This window comes from Typopeltis vanoorti, chromosome 8 (genome assembly GCF_054136105.1).
Source record: "Typopeltis vanoorti isolate ZY-2024b chromosome 8, IOZ_Tvanoo_1.0, whole genome shotgun sequence".
NCBI classification, from domain to species: Eukaryota; Metazoa; Arthropoda; class Arachnida; order Uropygi; family Thelyphonidae; genus Typopeltis; species Typopeltis vanoorti.
In genome coordinates, this window is record NC_143556.1 from 10,573,387 (window position 1) to 10,587,351 (window position 13,965).

Sequence of the window (13,965 nt, forward strand, 5' to 3'; positions counted from 1 at the left end):
AGGACCAACTTTTCATTTTTCATTGTGTCAGTTGCTTTTTCTAAAGCCTCAAAAAATTCCTCCACTTCTACCTTAGTAGAACCTTCTGTTGGACCATAGGCACAAATAAGTCTCATTGTCCAGTTCCCCATTCTCATATTTGCCCACATTACTCTACTTGAGACTGACTGCCATTCAAGAAGATGAGCCTCATATTTTGTGTTGAATACTATGGCTACTCCTTCTTTTCCTTGATTGTCATTGCCTGAATATAACATTTTGTATTTATTGCTCAGAAAGATCTCGCCAGTTTTGGTCTTTTTTGTTTCAGTCATCCCTATTATGTCGATCTGGTACTTATCTAATTCCTCAGCTAGCTCCATTTCTTTGCCATCCAGGCTTCTTACGTTGATAGTACCGATCTTTAACTCTGGTGATGTTGAGTTGGGGTTTGTTTTCAGATTTGTTCCAGTAGCTGACTTTTCGCTGTTCGCCCTGGTTCCCTGGCAAAAACAACGGGGGCCTTGTTTAACTGGGCGACGCCCCAGCCGGCATGAAAATTTGTCATGTTGTACCATCATTCTATATTTTGGTTAACCAATAAGAATACAATTTGGTTGGCTAAATCCCAAATTGCCAGCCCATCCTCGTCCATTCAGTATCCAAGTAGATACCCAACAGGGTGCACCACGAGAAGGTGAGGATTGGACATTAGGTCAGAAGCCCTGGTCGGTTCTCCGCATTCCTTTAAAGGCTATGTGGAGGTCTCCTCTCAGTTATACAGCTTTGACCCTTAAGCACCCATTAATTTTATTTTATTTTATTATTATTTTTTTTAATTTTTTTATTTTTTATCACTAGAGGTCAGGCTAGGAAAAAGGATTTATTAACTACGTAGATTTAGTTTACTGGTATACAGAGCATGAAGCTTGGTTCCTTATACAGTTGTATTCTTCCGATGATGACCTCGATATAGGGGTCGAAACGTCAAGTTTTAATTTATTAGTTATTAATAAAATAATCTGTTCAACACATGTTTTTGTGTCCCTAAATTTACAAATATGAGATTGTATAAACCTTGCCAGGCACACTCAGTAGGGAAACATCTCTGTAATTCTCACATTCAGTTTTATTTCCCTTTTCATGTATGGCTACTACGAGAGCTCTACTCCAATCATCGGGAATTCGTCCCTCTGTCCAGGCCTTCTGAACTATGCAGTGCAGCCACTGTAAGACTTTTATAACTCCATATTTCAGCATTTCTGGTCTAATATTCCTGATGCCTTTCCACATTTCATGCCTTTGATGGCTTTTCTACTTCAAGTATGGATTTGTATTCCTGAATGTATGCGTGTTGAGTGTTTTTTATCACAGTGCTATCACTGCTTGTTTCGTTTAGCAATTTTTCGAAGTAATTACTCCATACTTCAAGTGTTTGATCGTACATCCTGGCTTTGAATCCGCCATCTTTTTGGAACGTTATTCTTATTTCAATTATCCTTTTTATTTGTTAGATACTGAATGATACTGATCTGAATATAGAGAAATTTATATTATCCTGCACCACCCTATATTCAGACTAGTCTATATAATATAGAGGAATCAATCATCAATTAACTTTTTCAATCTCACTTTATACCGACCGAGGTTAATATTATCATTTAAGGCTTCTGCAAGGTCCGATATTTTTTAATAAGCAGTGCAATGAAGGAGAATCAGACAAACATCAAATTAGAATCAATAAAACAAAACATTTATATTTTGTTTAATAAGGGTTATATAACAAAACATAAGGGTTATATAACATGTACGTTAAGTATAACTTTGAAAACAAGATAATGCAAATCAACTTAGTTCAGGTATTCGTAACAAACATAAAACATTAGGCAGCAGACATCCAGCTCTCAATTCTACATTCTTCCGAATAATTAAAATGGTTCACACAGTTTAATGTTATAGAGTCTTACAGTAAATACTCTTATAGTAGAACTCTTTAATTCTCTCTTAGTCAACAAACACTTAATTCAATTATGAGGCAGTTATCACTTCAAGGGGGGAAACACTTTAAAGCTCCAAACTTCGGCTAATTTTAGTAGAACGTACAGTTAATGTTAAGATATATCAGGCAGAGCTAACTCTTATTTCTTCACGCTGAAATATAAAAAAATGGACTGCTCTTACCGGGTTACATCCTTTGCACATTGGATTCACTATGGGCACACTTAAAACTGAAGTTAACTATTCCTTTGAAGTAACACTATTTAAAGGGAATCTTTACTATATAACTGAAATATTAAACATAGAGCTTCACAAGTCTTGATGCACTCATTTTTAGGTAATCTACTTATTCCTTGTTTTCTTCTATGCAATAAATTCAGCCTTGCACTATTCTTCCTCAAAACAATTGGAATTCGTCATGAATTTAGAATTCCGTATAAATATTCCTAATTGCCTATTAATTTCCCGGTTCCTTCCTAATCTATTTACAGCATATCCAAATCACCTTGCTGCCACCCGTTACTTTACTCCTTGCTGTCCTGAATGCTTCTTCCCTGTTTTCCTTCATTCTCCAGTTAAATACTTTCATTCTTCCTGCCAAAATCCAGTTCTTGCCAGTTCAGCTCATATCAACTCCTTCTCCCTTCGAATGCCATAGCTCACGCTCCACGCACGCGCTATCTAAAATTAACTCCGTTTCCTTGACAACAGCCAATCATATTCAATCAGAAGAATTACATGAAATTACTTTCTCTTTCAGTAATGTTAAATAAAAAAAATATATATCACAGTTCATATAATATACATTTAAATTTACTCATGCACAGTTTCTTACAACATTTACACAGGAATTAATAAAATAAACTGAATGATATTTTAATACAGAGTACTATCAGTACCAATACATATTTTAGATTAATTAATTAAACAATAATAAACAGACTCCAAGTAATTATATGAATAATAATTTACAAGTAAGAGACTAACAACAAATGATATTTACAAGTCTTGCTTATAACATGGTGGATTATGTTATATGTGAATAAAGAATTAAAACATACAAAATAATTTCATTCACAATTTAACACAAGGATATCTTTTTCTCCAGTTTTCATGTCACCTTTATCATCTCTGATTCCTTTTACAACACTCTTTCCCCCATTTCTGAGCTTCTTCAACGACCTCCAGAATATTTTGCCACCCTCTTGATATTTATTTTCTATGTTCTTACCAAAGTCTTCCCATTACTTTTGTTTAGCTAAAATAAACACTGTATAGTTTTATACAGTGTTTAGCTCTCTTATATTTGTCTCTGTATTCTTAAAGAGTGCAAGCTGACTTCTTTGCCAGGAACTTTTGATATGCTTTCTTCTTTTCCTTCACTTTCTCTTTAACTTCCTATGTCCACCATGGAATTCTATATTTTCTATCCTTGCAGACAACCTCACCACATGCCTCTCTGGCTGAATCAATCAGGGTTTTCTTCAAGGCTTGCCACTGAATCTCCAAGGTTTGGTTTCTGTTCTCAAACATAATGTTTGTGTATTTTGGTCTACAGTTCACATCTGAGAGCTGCTCAACTTTTATTCGCTTTAAAACTTTCTTGCATGTTCTTCTTTTCAAAATGAAATTCAATTTTATCCTGCTGAAGAGTAAATAGTGATCACTTACAATTTTAAATCCTCTGTACACTCTGGTGTCCTGCACAAGGGAAAAAACATCACTATCAACAATAACATAGTCGCTCAGACTTTCTTATTCCTTGCTCTTCTCTCCATGTGAATTTGTGCATATTTTTATGTTGGAACATGGTGTTAGTAATAACCAGTCCATGTCCTGAGCAGAAATCCAACAGGTATTTGCCATTATCATTAGCTTTGTTCTTTTCTCCAAATTTTCCCAAAATATTTTTGTATGTCTGACAATCATTTCCTACTCTGCTATTTAGATCCCCAACCAGAACCAACTGTTCCTTTTTGATTGTGTCAGTTGCTTTCTCTAAAGCCTTCTTGTAAATCCTATGGAGGATAATTTCATAGCATTGTCGATTTTCCCATCTTTACATCATCAGCAAACAATTGAAAATTTCCTCTCAGGTCCTTCCCAATATCATTAATGTTTATAGTATGTTTATAGTGAGCAACATGGTTCATTGACTGATCCTTTGCATACACTACTGGTCACCTTAAATCTGGCAGATTCACACCCTCAATATATCACTTTCTGATATCTCTTGAATTCACATCAGTTACCTAGCCTAACTTAACATATTAGGTCAGTTAGCTTGTCTCATATGGAGGTAGTAACTGCATTATTCCTCCTGGAAATTTGGTTCCCACAGAAACAAGCAAACTGATCAGAAGACCATATGTAATTGACAGACAGCAGGCAAGTGTTTTTTTTTTTTTTTAAATATTGGCTCAATTTCCTTCAAAGGATGTATTTATATTGAATTTCTTTCTTATTAGGATTCTTCATGTGAGACCATGATTCAGAGGGATATAAACAGAACATTTCCAGCTCATGAATACTTTCGAGAAAGTGGTGGAATAGGCCAGGATTCTTTGTATAAAATTTGCAAGGTAAAACTTGTTCATTATTATTATTTTTTAACTTTTATGTGTTCAATTGTGGGATAAAAAAACAGAACAAATCATTTTGCCTTTCATAATTACTGTTCCGTTGAAAATTGTAAGTAGCTGAAATAACTTGTTAAATGATTTCTTTTGTATTTAGGATAATGGAAAACAAGAATCCATTTTTATTCCCACCCTATTGCAAAATAAGCTTCTTTTACAAGCAGTTTTTAAAAAGCTGTGGTTTAATTAAACTGTGTTCCTCCTAAAATGTACATCAGTTGTAAACAATTTTCTGTTTTTCATAACTGCTGTTGGCTGCATGCATTATAAGTACTACTTATATATGTGAATTTAGATATTTATCACTATAGTGCTGTGTGCAAGTTTAGAAAATAAAAAGTTTTTAATCTCTGAACTAAAATTGAAATTCTGCTGTATATCATTGTAGGAAGTGACTGAAAACTTATTTAGTTGGAAGCTGCATGAGATGTGTCAAAATAAAGTATACCAAATAAAAAATAAATAAAAATGGAAACTTTTAAGTAATAGCTATCTCCTGAACTATGATATACAAGTCATCTAGAAGATTCCCAGTGGTTTTGAAATAAAGATTATGAATGGTTTAAGAAAATGTTCCGAGATATTTTTTCTATTTTTCAAACCAGGTGCTTCATTGCTTTTCAGCATTTCAAGGAGTCGGGTCATGGTACTATTTTATTATTCTTACAGAATGAGTAGCCTTGTGGGAATGATAGGAATGAATAGACTTTGAATAGATAACTTAATACAACTTGTCTCATTGACAGTTAATTATCATCTCTTATTATATAATACTACTAATTAGAAATAATAATACTATTGTCAGACGTATCAAGAACAACAGGGAGGAGTTTTTGGCATTGGTTAATGCAACCTCATCAAATGTTATAGGCATTAGAGAGATTTGGCTAACAGCAGATGATGAGGTTACAGTGATAGAATGTGAAGGGTTTAGTATTTTTATGGAAGATAGGATGGGAGGAGGGGATGATGCTGATGATAGCAGGTGAATTGCAGCCTAAAAGAATCGGAGATAGGTGACAAGGTTGGCTGTTCATTTAAAGCAGTTTGGTGTGAGATCAAGGCCAGTAAAACAAAATATACAGTTGGTTGTTGCTATAGACCAGGAGTTGCATTGGCAAATTAGTACAATGAGTACAGGTCAAGTGATTATTATGGGGAACTTCAACTATGCAGATATTGATTGGAATGAAGAAAGATTATATGGCAGGAAGGAAATGGAATTTATACACCTACCAGGAGATAATTACTTGAGGCAGCATCTAATGGAGGGGACTAGGGATATGAGAGTATTAGACCTAGTCACAGGATCAAAAGAGCTATCCATAAACAAGGTGGCCACATTGCCTTTGATTGCAAAAGTGACCATGCAGGATATTGTAAAACATGAGGAATATTCTGTCAAGGCAGGTAATTACGACAAGCTTAAGAGGAATCTTGAATCTGTGCCATGGAATAAAACATTGCAATGGAAACATGTTAGCAGTGCATGGGAGATAGTTAAGGGGACATCTAGAAGAACCAATATTAAATTGTATACCTAAGTAAGGAGGGTTAATCAGATAGGAGTTAGATGAATGAGTAATATCATTAAGCATGAGCTGCAGAAGAGGAGAATGCTATGGAGGGTATATAAGGAGAAAGGTGACCAACAAGCTCATGAATAGTACAGGGATCAGGGCAAGAAAGGTGAAGAAAGCTGAGCAAGCCAAAGGAAATTTCAGAGAGTTTTTTCATTACATGGCTAGTGAGCGGAAGAATGACTATGGAAGGTTAACTTTAATGAGTGATATAATGGTCATGAGGTGACATAAGCAGATAAAATAATTACTTAGTGACTGCTTTGCAAGGGCATATGATCTAAGTGAGATTATACTATAACGTATAATCTCACTATAACGTATGTGACAGACACTGATGTGAGAACAGAGGTGGATGAATTGGAGCTTCTTAGGATATTGCAGAATCTCAATGTAAATACAACTGTGGGATTAGATGGGATATCAGCTTAGGTTTGGTGAGAATGTGCAAGGAAACTGGCAATGCCTCTGACTAAGCTCTTTAATTGAAGTTTCAGCTCTGGTAGAGTTCCAAGGGAGTAGTAAGAGGGCACAATAATTCCCTTGCATAAGGGAGGTTCTAGGACTGCAGTAGCAAATTATGAACCAATCAGTATCTCAGGTATGGTGGTTACTTATGTATTTCATATCCAAACACAAGCTGTACAGCAGTAAGTGGAAAAAGTACTGGAACAATTAGCCAAAAAAAAATTTCAAAAATGGGTGGATAAAAATATGATACTATATGAGGGTCAATATAGCTTTGAAGAGTTGGTCTAGCTTTAGTAATTTACTAACTTTTTTATAATGGAGTAGTAACTGAGTTGGATAAAGGAAATGGGTACACGATAAATCTGCTGGATTTTGCAAAGGCATTTGACAGAATACCACATGGAACTCTGTCATGCAAATTAGAACAAATGGGGATGAATATCAGGGAAAAGAAGGAGTAGCTATAGTATTGAACATAAATATGAGGCTAATCTTCTTGAATAGCAGCAATATCAAGGAGAGTAATGTGTGCAAATATCAGAATGGGGAACTAGACAATGAGACTTATTTGTGCCTATGGTGCCACAGAAGGTGGAGGAATTTTTTGAGGCTATAGAGAAAGCAAAAAAGAGAAAACAGTGTGAGAATTGCAGAAGTATTTCCCTACTGAGTGTAAGTAAGATATATGCAAGTATATTTGAGAAACAGTTAAGAAGGATTGTGGAAGGGAAGCTTGGTGAAGAACAAGCTAGATTCAGGCCAAATAGAGGCTGTTAGGATCAGATTTGCACTTAATGACAAATAGCTGAAGATCTGTATTTAAGTTTTGTAGATTTGGAAAAGTTATATGACAAGGTGCCAAGAGAAAAATGCTACTCAAAATGCTACAGTTAATGGTGTCAATGGGGCATTATATCAAGGAGTACTTCATTTATATTTGAGTTGTAAGTCAGCAGTTAGAATTGAAGGAGGTTAGTTTAATGTTAAATCTGTTGTAAGACTAGGATGTACATTATCCCCTCTGTTATTCATTATCTGTATGGATCCAGGGGCAAATTCTCCATGCTTGCTATGCTTGCTGCACAAGCTCATTAATTGAGAAAGAAGTAATATTTATTTCTTAATAAATGCATGCATTTATAAGCATTCCATTTAGGTTTTTATTGTTGAAGACAGAAGACGTCTTAACTTGCGCGGCAATAATTGAGCTTTGTGTTGGGTGTGACTAGACGAGCAAGCATCGCTTGCTCGTCTAGTCAAAGCTACCTTGACTTGCTCGGTTGTAGGAGCTTCCAGATCCTCGCTGTAGCACTGTGATTTCATGTACACTCATAGGCATTTTACGTCTCACTCTGTTGCTTAAACACAGGCCGCAGCCAATGTAGCTTTAGCCAGTGAGCCTTCAGCCAGCTTTTACAAGTGTGCATATTGCTTGGGAAAATAAACTTACAACCAATATTTTATGACGATGTTATTGACCAGTTCATAAAGAAGAACCGTAGCATAGAATTTGTATTCAAGTAGCTAAATTGAAAAAGATAGAATATCATTTGTACAATAAATGTTGAATTTGTATGATTAAATGTACATTAATTTCTAAATATATAATTCTAAATGGTCAGTAATTCATTATTCGGCTAATCAGACTTCAATCACACCTTTCACTCCCTGAAATAACAAGAGCAAGCATGAATTTCAAGAACAGCATTCACCCTTATATGGATCACATTATGAAGGAAAGTGGTATTAAACTTGATATCAAAATTAGAAATGTTAATCTTAGCTATTTACTTTATGCAGATGATGTTAGACTTCTAAATAAATCAGGTACAAGTTTGCAGGTTTGCAGTTATTTAATTTATTCAGGATTCCCTGAATAAATTGAATAACTGTTGTAATAGATGTGGTATGAAGGTCAGCAATAACAAGACCAAGACAGTGAAAATAGCCAGAAACATTGAAAATATCAACTTCATTGTAAATGGAGACCCTATAGAAGAAGTAAAAAATTTAGCTAATTAGGCACAATTATTAGTGAAGATAGTAAATTAAATATGGAAATAGACAACAGAATCAACAAAGCTAGTATGGTAGGAAGTCATCATCAAATTCCTGACATGCACCCTCAAGGGGTGTACAGGATATGATAGTACTACATGAAAAATTTACATGATTACTAACTTCCTATCTACAATTTTCCTCCAAATCAGTCTGTTACTTGTCAAGACTTCAACATTATCAGATCTTATATTTCTATCATCTAAAGCACTTTGAACCGTATCAGTCCACCGATATCTTGGTCTTCCTCTGGGTCGATTTCCTGCCAACCTGGCAGAGAACACTTGTTTTGCTAATCTTTCCTCACCCATTCTGTTTAAGTGACCATACCACCTGAGATTAGCTTTGCTAATGCATTCCTGGATGCTGACAATGTCAAGTTCTTTCCAAATATCCTCGTTTTTAATATGATATTGCCATTGATGCCATCTGTTCACACCTCTAATCTTTCTCAGGATTCTCATATCTGCGGTCTCTAGTCTTTGGTCAAGTGTTTTACTTCTGACTCAGCTCTCAGATCAATAAGTTAAAACTGGTTTCAACACTGTCTTGTATATAGCTAATTTAGTGTTCCGACTAATTTCTCTCTTATTCCATATGAATTTATTCAGTTGACTTCCTACCATACCAGCTTTATTGATTCTGTTGTCTATTTCCATATTTAATTTATCATCTTCACTAAAAATCGTGCCTAAGTAGTTGAAATGTTTCACTTGTTCCACAGGTTCTCCGTTCATAACACAGTTGACATTTTCGACGATTCTGCCTGATTTCATTGTCTTTGTCTTTTTATTGCTTAACTTCATACCATATCTATTACAACAGTTATTCAATTTAGTCAGGGAATCTTGCAGATTTACAGTGGATTTATTTAGAAGTATAACATTGTCTGCATAAAGCAAAGAGCTGACATTAACATCTCCAATTCTGATATCATGTTTAATACCACTTTCCTTCATAATGTGATCCATATAGATAATGAATAACAGAGTGGATAATGTACATCCTTGTCTCACACCAGATTTAACCTTAAATCATCTTCATGTACTTCCTTCAATTCTAACTGCTGACTTACAACTCAAATAAAGACTAAGTATTGCTTGATGTAATGCCTGATTGACACCATATAACTGTAACGTATTGAATAACTTTTCTCTTGCCAACTTGTCATATGCCTTTTCCAGATCTACAAAACTTAAATACAGATCTTTGTTATATTCCCATGATTTGTCCACTATTTGTCATAAAGTGAAGATCTGATCCTGACAGCCTCTATTTGACCAGTTTCCAGCTTGTTCTTCACCAGGCTTTTCTTCCACAATTCTTCTCAGCCATTTCTCAAGTATACTTGCATATATCTTACCAGTAACACTCAGCAGAGAAATACCTCTGTAATTCTAACATTCAGTTTTATTACCTCTTTATATATGAGTACTATTAGAGCTTTACTCCAACCATCTGGAATTTGTACCTCTGTTCAAGCCTTCTGAACTATGCAGTGCAACCACTGTAAGACTTTTATACCATCATACTTCAGCATTTTTGGTCGAATATCATCTATTCCTGCTGTCTTTCCACATTCAAGCCTTGGATGGCTTTTTCTACTTCAAGTATGGATACGTATTCCTGACTGTATGCCTGTTGAGTGTTTTTTACCACTGTGCTCTCACTGCTTGTTTCATTTTGCAATTTTTCGAAGTAATTACTCCATACTTCAAGGATATCTTTTTCTCCTGTTTTCATGTCACCTTTATCATCTCTTGCTTAAGGGTCAAAGCTGTATAACTGACAGGAGTACTCCACATAGCCTTTAAGGGAATGGGGAGAACCGACCAGGGCTTCTGACCTAATGTCCAATCCTCATCTTCTCATGGTGCATCCTGATGGGTATCTAATTGGATACTGAATGAACGAGGATGGGCTTGCGATTTGGGACTTAGCCGACCAAATTCTATTCTTATTGGTTAAACCAATATAAAAAATGATAGTACAACATGACAAAATTTCATAGCAGCTGGGGCGTCGCCCGGTTAAACAAAGCCCTCGTTGTTTTTGCCAGGGAACCAGGGCAAAGAGCTAAAAGTCAGTTAGTGGAACAAATCTGAAAACAAACCCCAATTCAACATCACCAGAGTTAAAGATCGGTACTATCAACATAAGAAGCCTGAATGGCCAAGAAATGGAGCTAGCTGAGGAATTAGATAAGTACCAGATCGACTGAAACAAAAAAGACAACCTTTCTGAGCAATAAATACAAATTTTTTTATTCAGGCAATAACAATCAAGGAAAAGAAGGAGTAGCCATAGTATTCACCACAAAACACGAGGCTAATCTTCTTGAATGGCATGCAGTCTCAAATAGAGTGATGTGGGCAAATATTAGAATGGGGAAATGGACAATGAGACTTATTTGTGCCTATGGTCCCACAGAAGGTTCTACTAAGGTAGAAATGGAGGAATTTTTTGATGCTTTACAAAAAGCAACTGACACAATGAAAAAGGAAAAGTTGGTCATTGTCGGGGATCTATTTAGATCCCCGACAATGACCAACTTTTTCCAACTCTGCTTTTTCCGACAATCATTTCCAACTCTGCTATTTAGCAGAGTTGGAAATGATTGTCGGACATAGAAAAATATTTTGGGAAAATTTGTAGAAAAGAGCAAAGCTAATAATAATGCCAAATACTTGTTGGATTTCTGCTCAGGACATGGGCTGATTATTACTAACACCATGTTCCAACATAAAAATGTGCACAAATTCACATGGAGAGAAGAGGCAAGGAATAAGAAAAGTCTCATAGACCAAATGCTGTGTTTGTTTAGTAACATTATATTTTTTTGTTATTATTTGAAATCAGGAGGAACATGAACCCTAGTTTCAGTAAATCTTTATATTAATGTATTTGTTTATTTCATTTTAGAGCAATTTTTATCTTTTTAATGATTCGTGTTTCAGCTTATTGAAGTTATTACTGAGAAATTTTCTTGACTGTTTTGAAGCTCTTGTTATAATGAACTTCTTTTGCATTTTAACTGTTTCTTCAATTGCTATGTTATGAAAATATTTTCTTAGAATTGATAGCTGATTTATTAATTATTTTTTTCTTTTATTGTGAATCTTATCATGTTGGAGGCTTAATGGATTTTTTACAACACTCAAAAAGAATTAAAATAGACTTTAATACTTCCTATATTTCGTCCTAGTCACTAGGACATCTACGGGGATTACAAAAAAATTAATGTAACATATGCACAAATAACAAACAATACTAAGCCCAACCACGTGGGTGACACTAAAGTCCTATCTAGGTAGAGCGCCCTCTAAGGGCAGTAGTAGGTGGCCTGGAATGTAAGGTGGGAACTCTGGTGATGAGTGTTTCCCAAATCTTCGGAAGCTTAATGCACCCATATTTATTGAGATTTGGTTGGTTTTTGAGAGCTCCTGCTGCTTCTAAGAAAAGTCTCTCTTTCTTGAATTTGCTGTGTTGGAGCATGGTGGTTTCCTTCCATGATACTCTGTGGGTGGTGTCCAAAACATGGTCAGCCAAGCCTGAATGGCCATAGTTGTGTTTGAAGATGTAAGACTTCTGTTCCTCTAGACGGATCTACCTGTCTGTCCAAAGTACGCCAGCTTACAGGAACAGGGTACTTTGTAAACTCCAGGCAGAGAGAGAGAGGAGGGAGCTGATCTTTCGTAGAACGGATAAGGGTAGCCAGTTTGTGGTGGGGTTAGACTCCTTCCTCAGTTATCTCAATAGTCTACATCCAAGAATCCAGTTCACTATGGAAAAGGAAAAGAACAATTGTTTACCCTTCCTAGACACCTTAGTCACACGCCTGCCTAATGATACACTTACCTTCACCGTATACAGAAAACCCACACACACAGGCAGATACATTCACAAACTCTCCCACCACCACCCCTCTCAACAATATGGCATTATTAAAACTCTTACCAAGAGAGCCCACAATCTTTGTTCCAGTGGAACCGCCCTCACTAATGAGCTTAACCACATACACAGCACTTTCCTCTCCAATGGCTACAGCGATCACAGTATCAAAAAAATAATCAACTCCTCCCCCATTCCCCTTCCTTCTCGTCAACAAGATTTTAAAAATGGCATCGCCATACCCTACATCCGTGGCACATCTGAAAAAATAGCCATGATACTAAAACAATACAATCTACACACAGCATATAAGCCCCACTGCAAACTGGCTACCCTTATCCGTTCTACGAAAGATCAGCTCCCTCCTCTCTCTCTGCCTGGAGTTTACAAAGTACCCTGTTCCTGTAAGCTGGCGTACTTTGGACAGACAGGCAGATCAGCATCCATCCGTCTAGAGGAACAGAAGTCTTACATCTTCAAACACAACTATGGCCATTCAGGCTTGGCTGACCATGTTTTGGACACCACCCACAGAGTATCATGGAAGGAAACCACCATGCTCCACCACAGCAAATTCAAGAAAGAGAGACTTTTCTTAGAAGCAGCAGGAGCTCTCAAAAACCAACCAAATCTCAATAAATATGGGTGCATTAAGCTTCCGAAGATTTGGGAAACACTCATCACCAGAGTTCCCACCTTACATTCCAGGCCACCTACTACTGCCCTTAGAGGGCGCTCTACTTAGATAGGACTTTAGTGTCACCCACGTGGTTGGGCTTAGTATTGTTTGTTATTTGTGCATATGTTACATTAATTTTTTTGTAATCCCCGTAGATGTCCTAGTGACTAGGACGAAATATAGGAAGTATTAAAGTCTATTTTAATTCTTTTTGAGTGTTGTAAAAAATCCATTAAGCCTCCAACATGATGTCCTCACAGCACTTAAGCCTCTACACACGTATTCTAATCATCCATGTGAATCTTACCTGTGAAATGTTGTAAACCAATCTCGTGTTTTAGTGCCATTTAACGGGTTAATTTAGATAATTCATTGACCCTGATATACAGAACAGACATGATAGTTTTTCATGTCACTTCCCTGTCCTCTGCTAAGCATGATGATGGTTTCACACAGGCAGCAGAAATCATCTACCACCTAAAGATCACGCAAACAGTTCTGCTATGGGATTCATATTCACTTGACGAATCAGGCTAGCAGATTGCATTAATTGCATTGTAGAATTATTTTATCTGACTAGTGAATCCATAAGCAACTTAAATGTAGAAATTGACATCGAAATTTTCATATATTACTAATCAACAAAAATTGTCTATATCTAATTTTTTTA

At 36.0% G+C, this 13,965-nt stretch overlaps 1 protein-coding gene across 3 annotated transcripts in view; it reads left to right on the plus strand.

Moving 5' to 3' along the window:
• The window catches only part of LOC150103728 (rab GTPase-activating protein 1-like), a 473,281-nt gene that overhangs the window by 230,056 nt on the left and 229,260 nt on the right, over positions 1 to 13,965 (plus strand). For all 3 annotated transcript variants that reach the window (XM_090397129.1, XM_090397130.1, XM_090397131.1), the window contains one exon: positions 4,446 to 4,559. In XM_090397129.1, the coding sequence (XP_090253255.1) occupies positions 4,446 to 4,559 (114 nt within the window). The remainder of the gene's footprint in view (positions 1 to 4,445; positions 4,560 to 13,965) is intronic.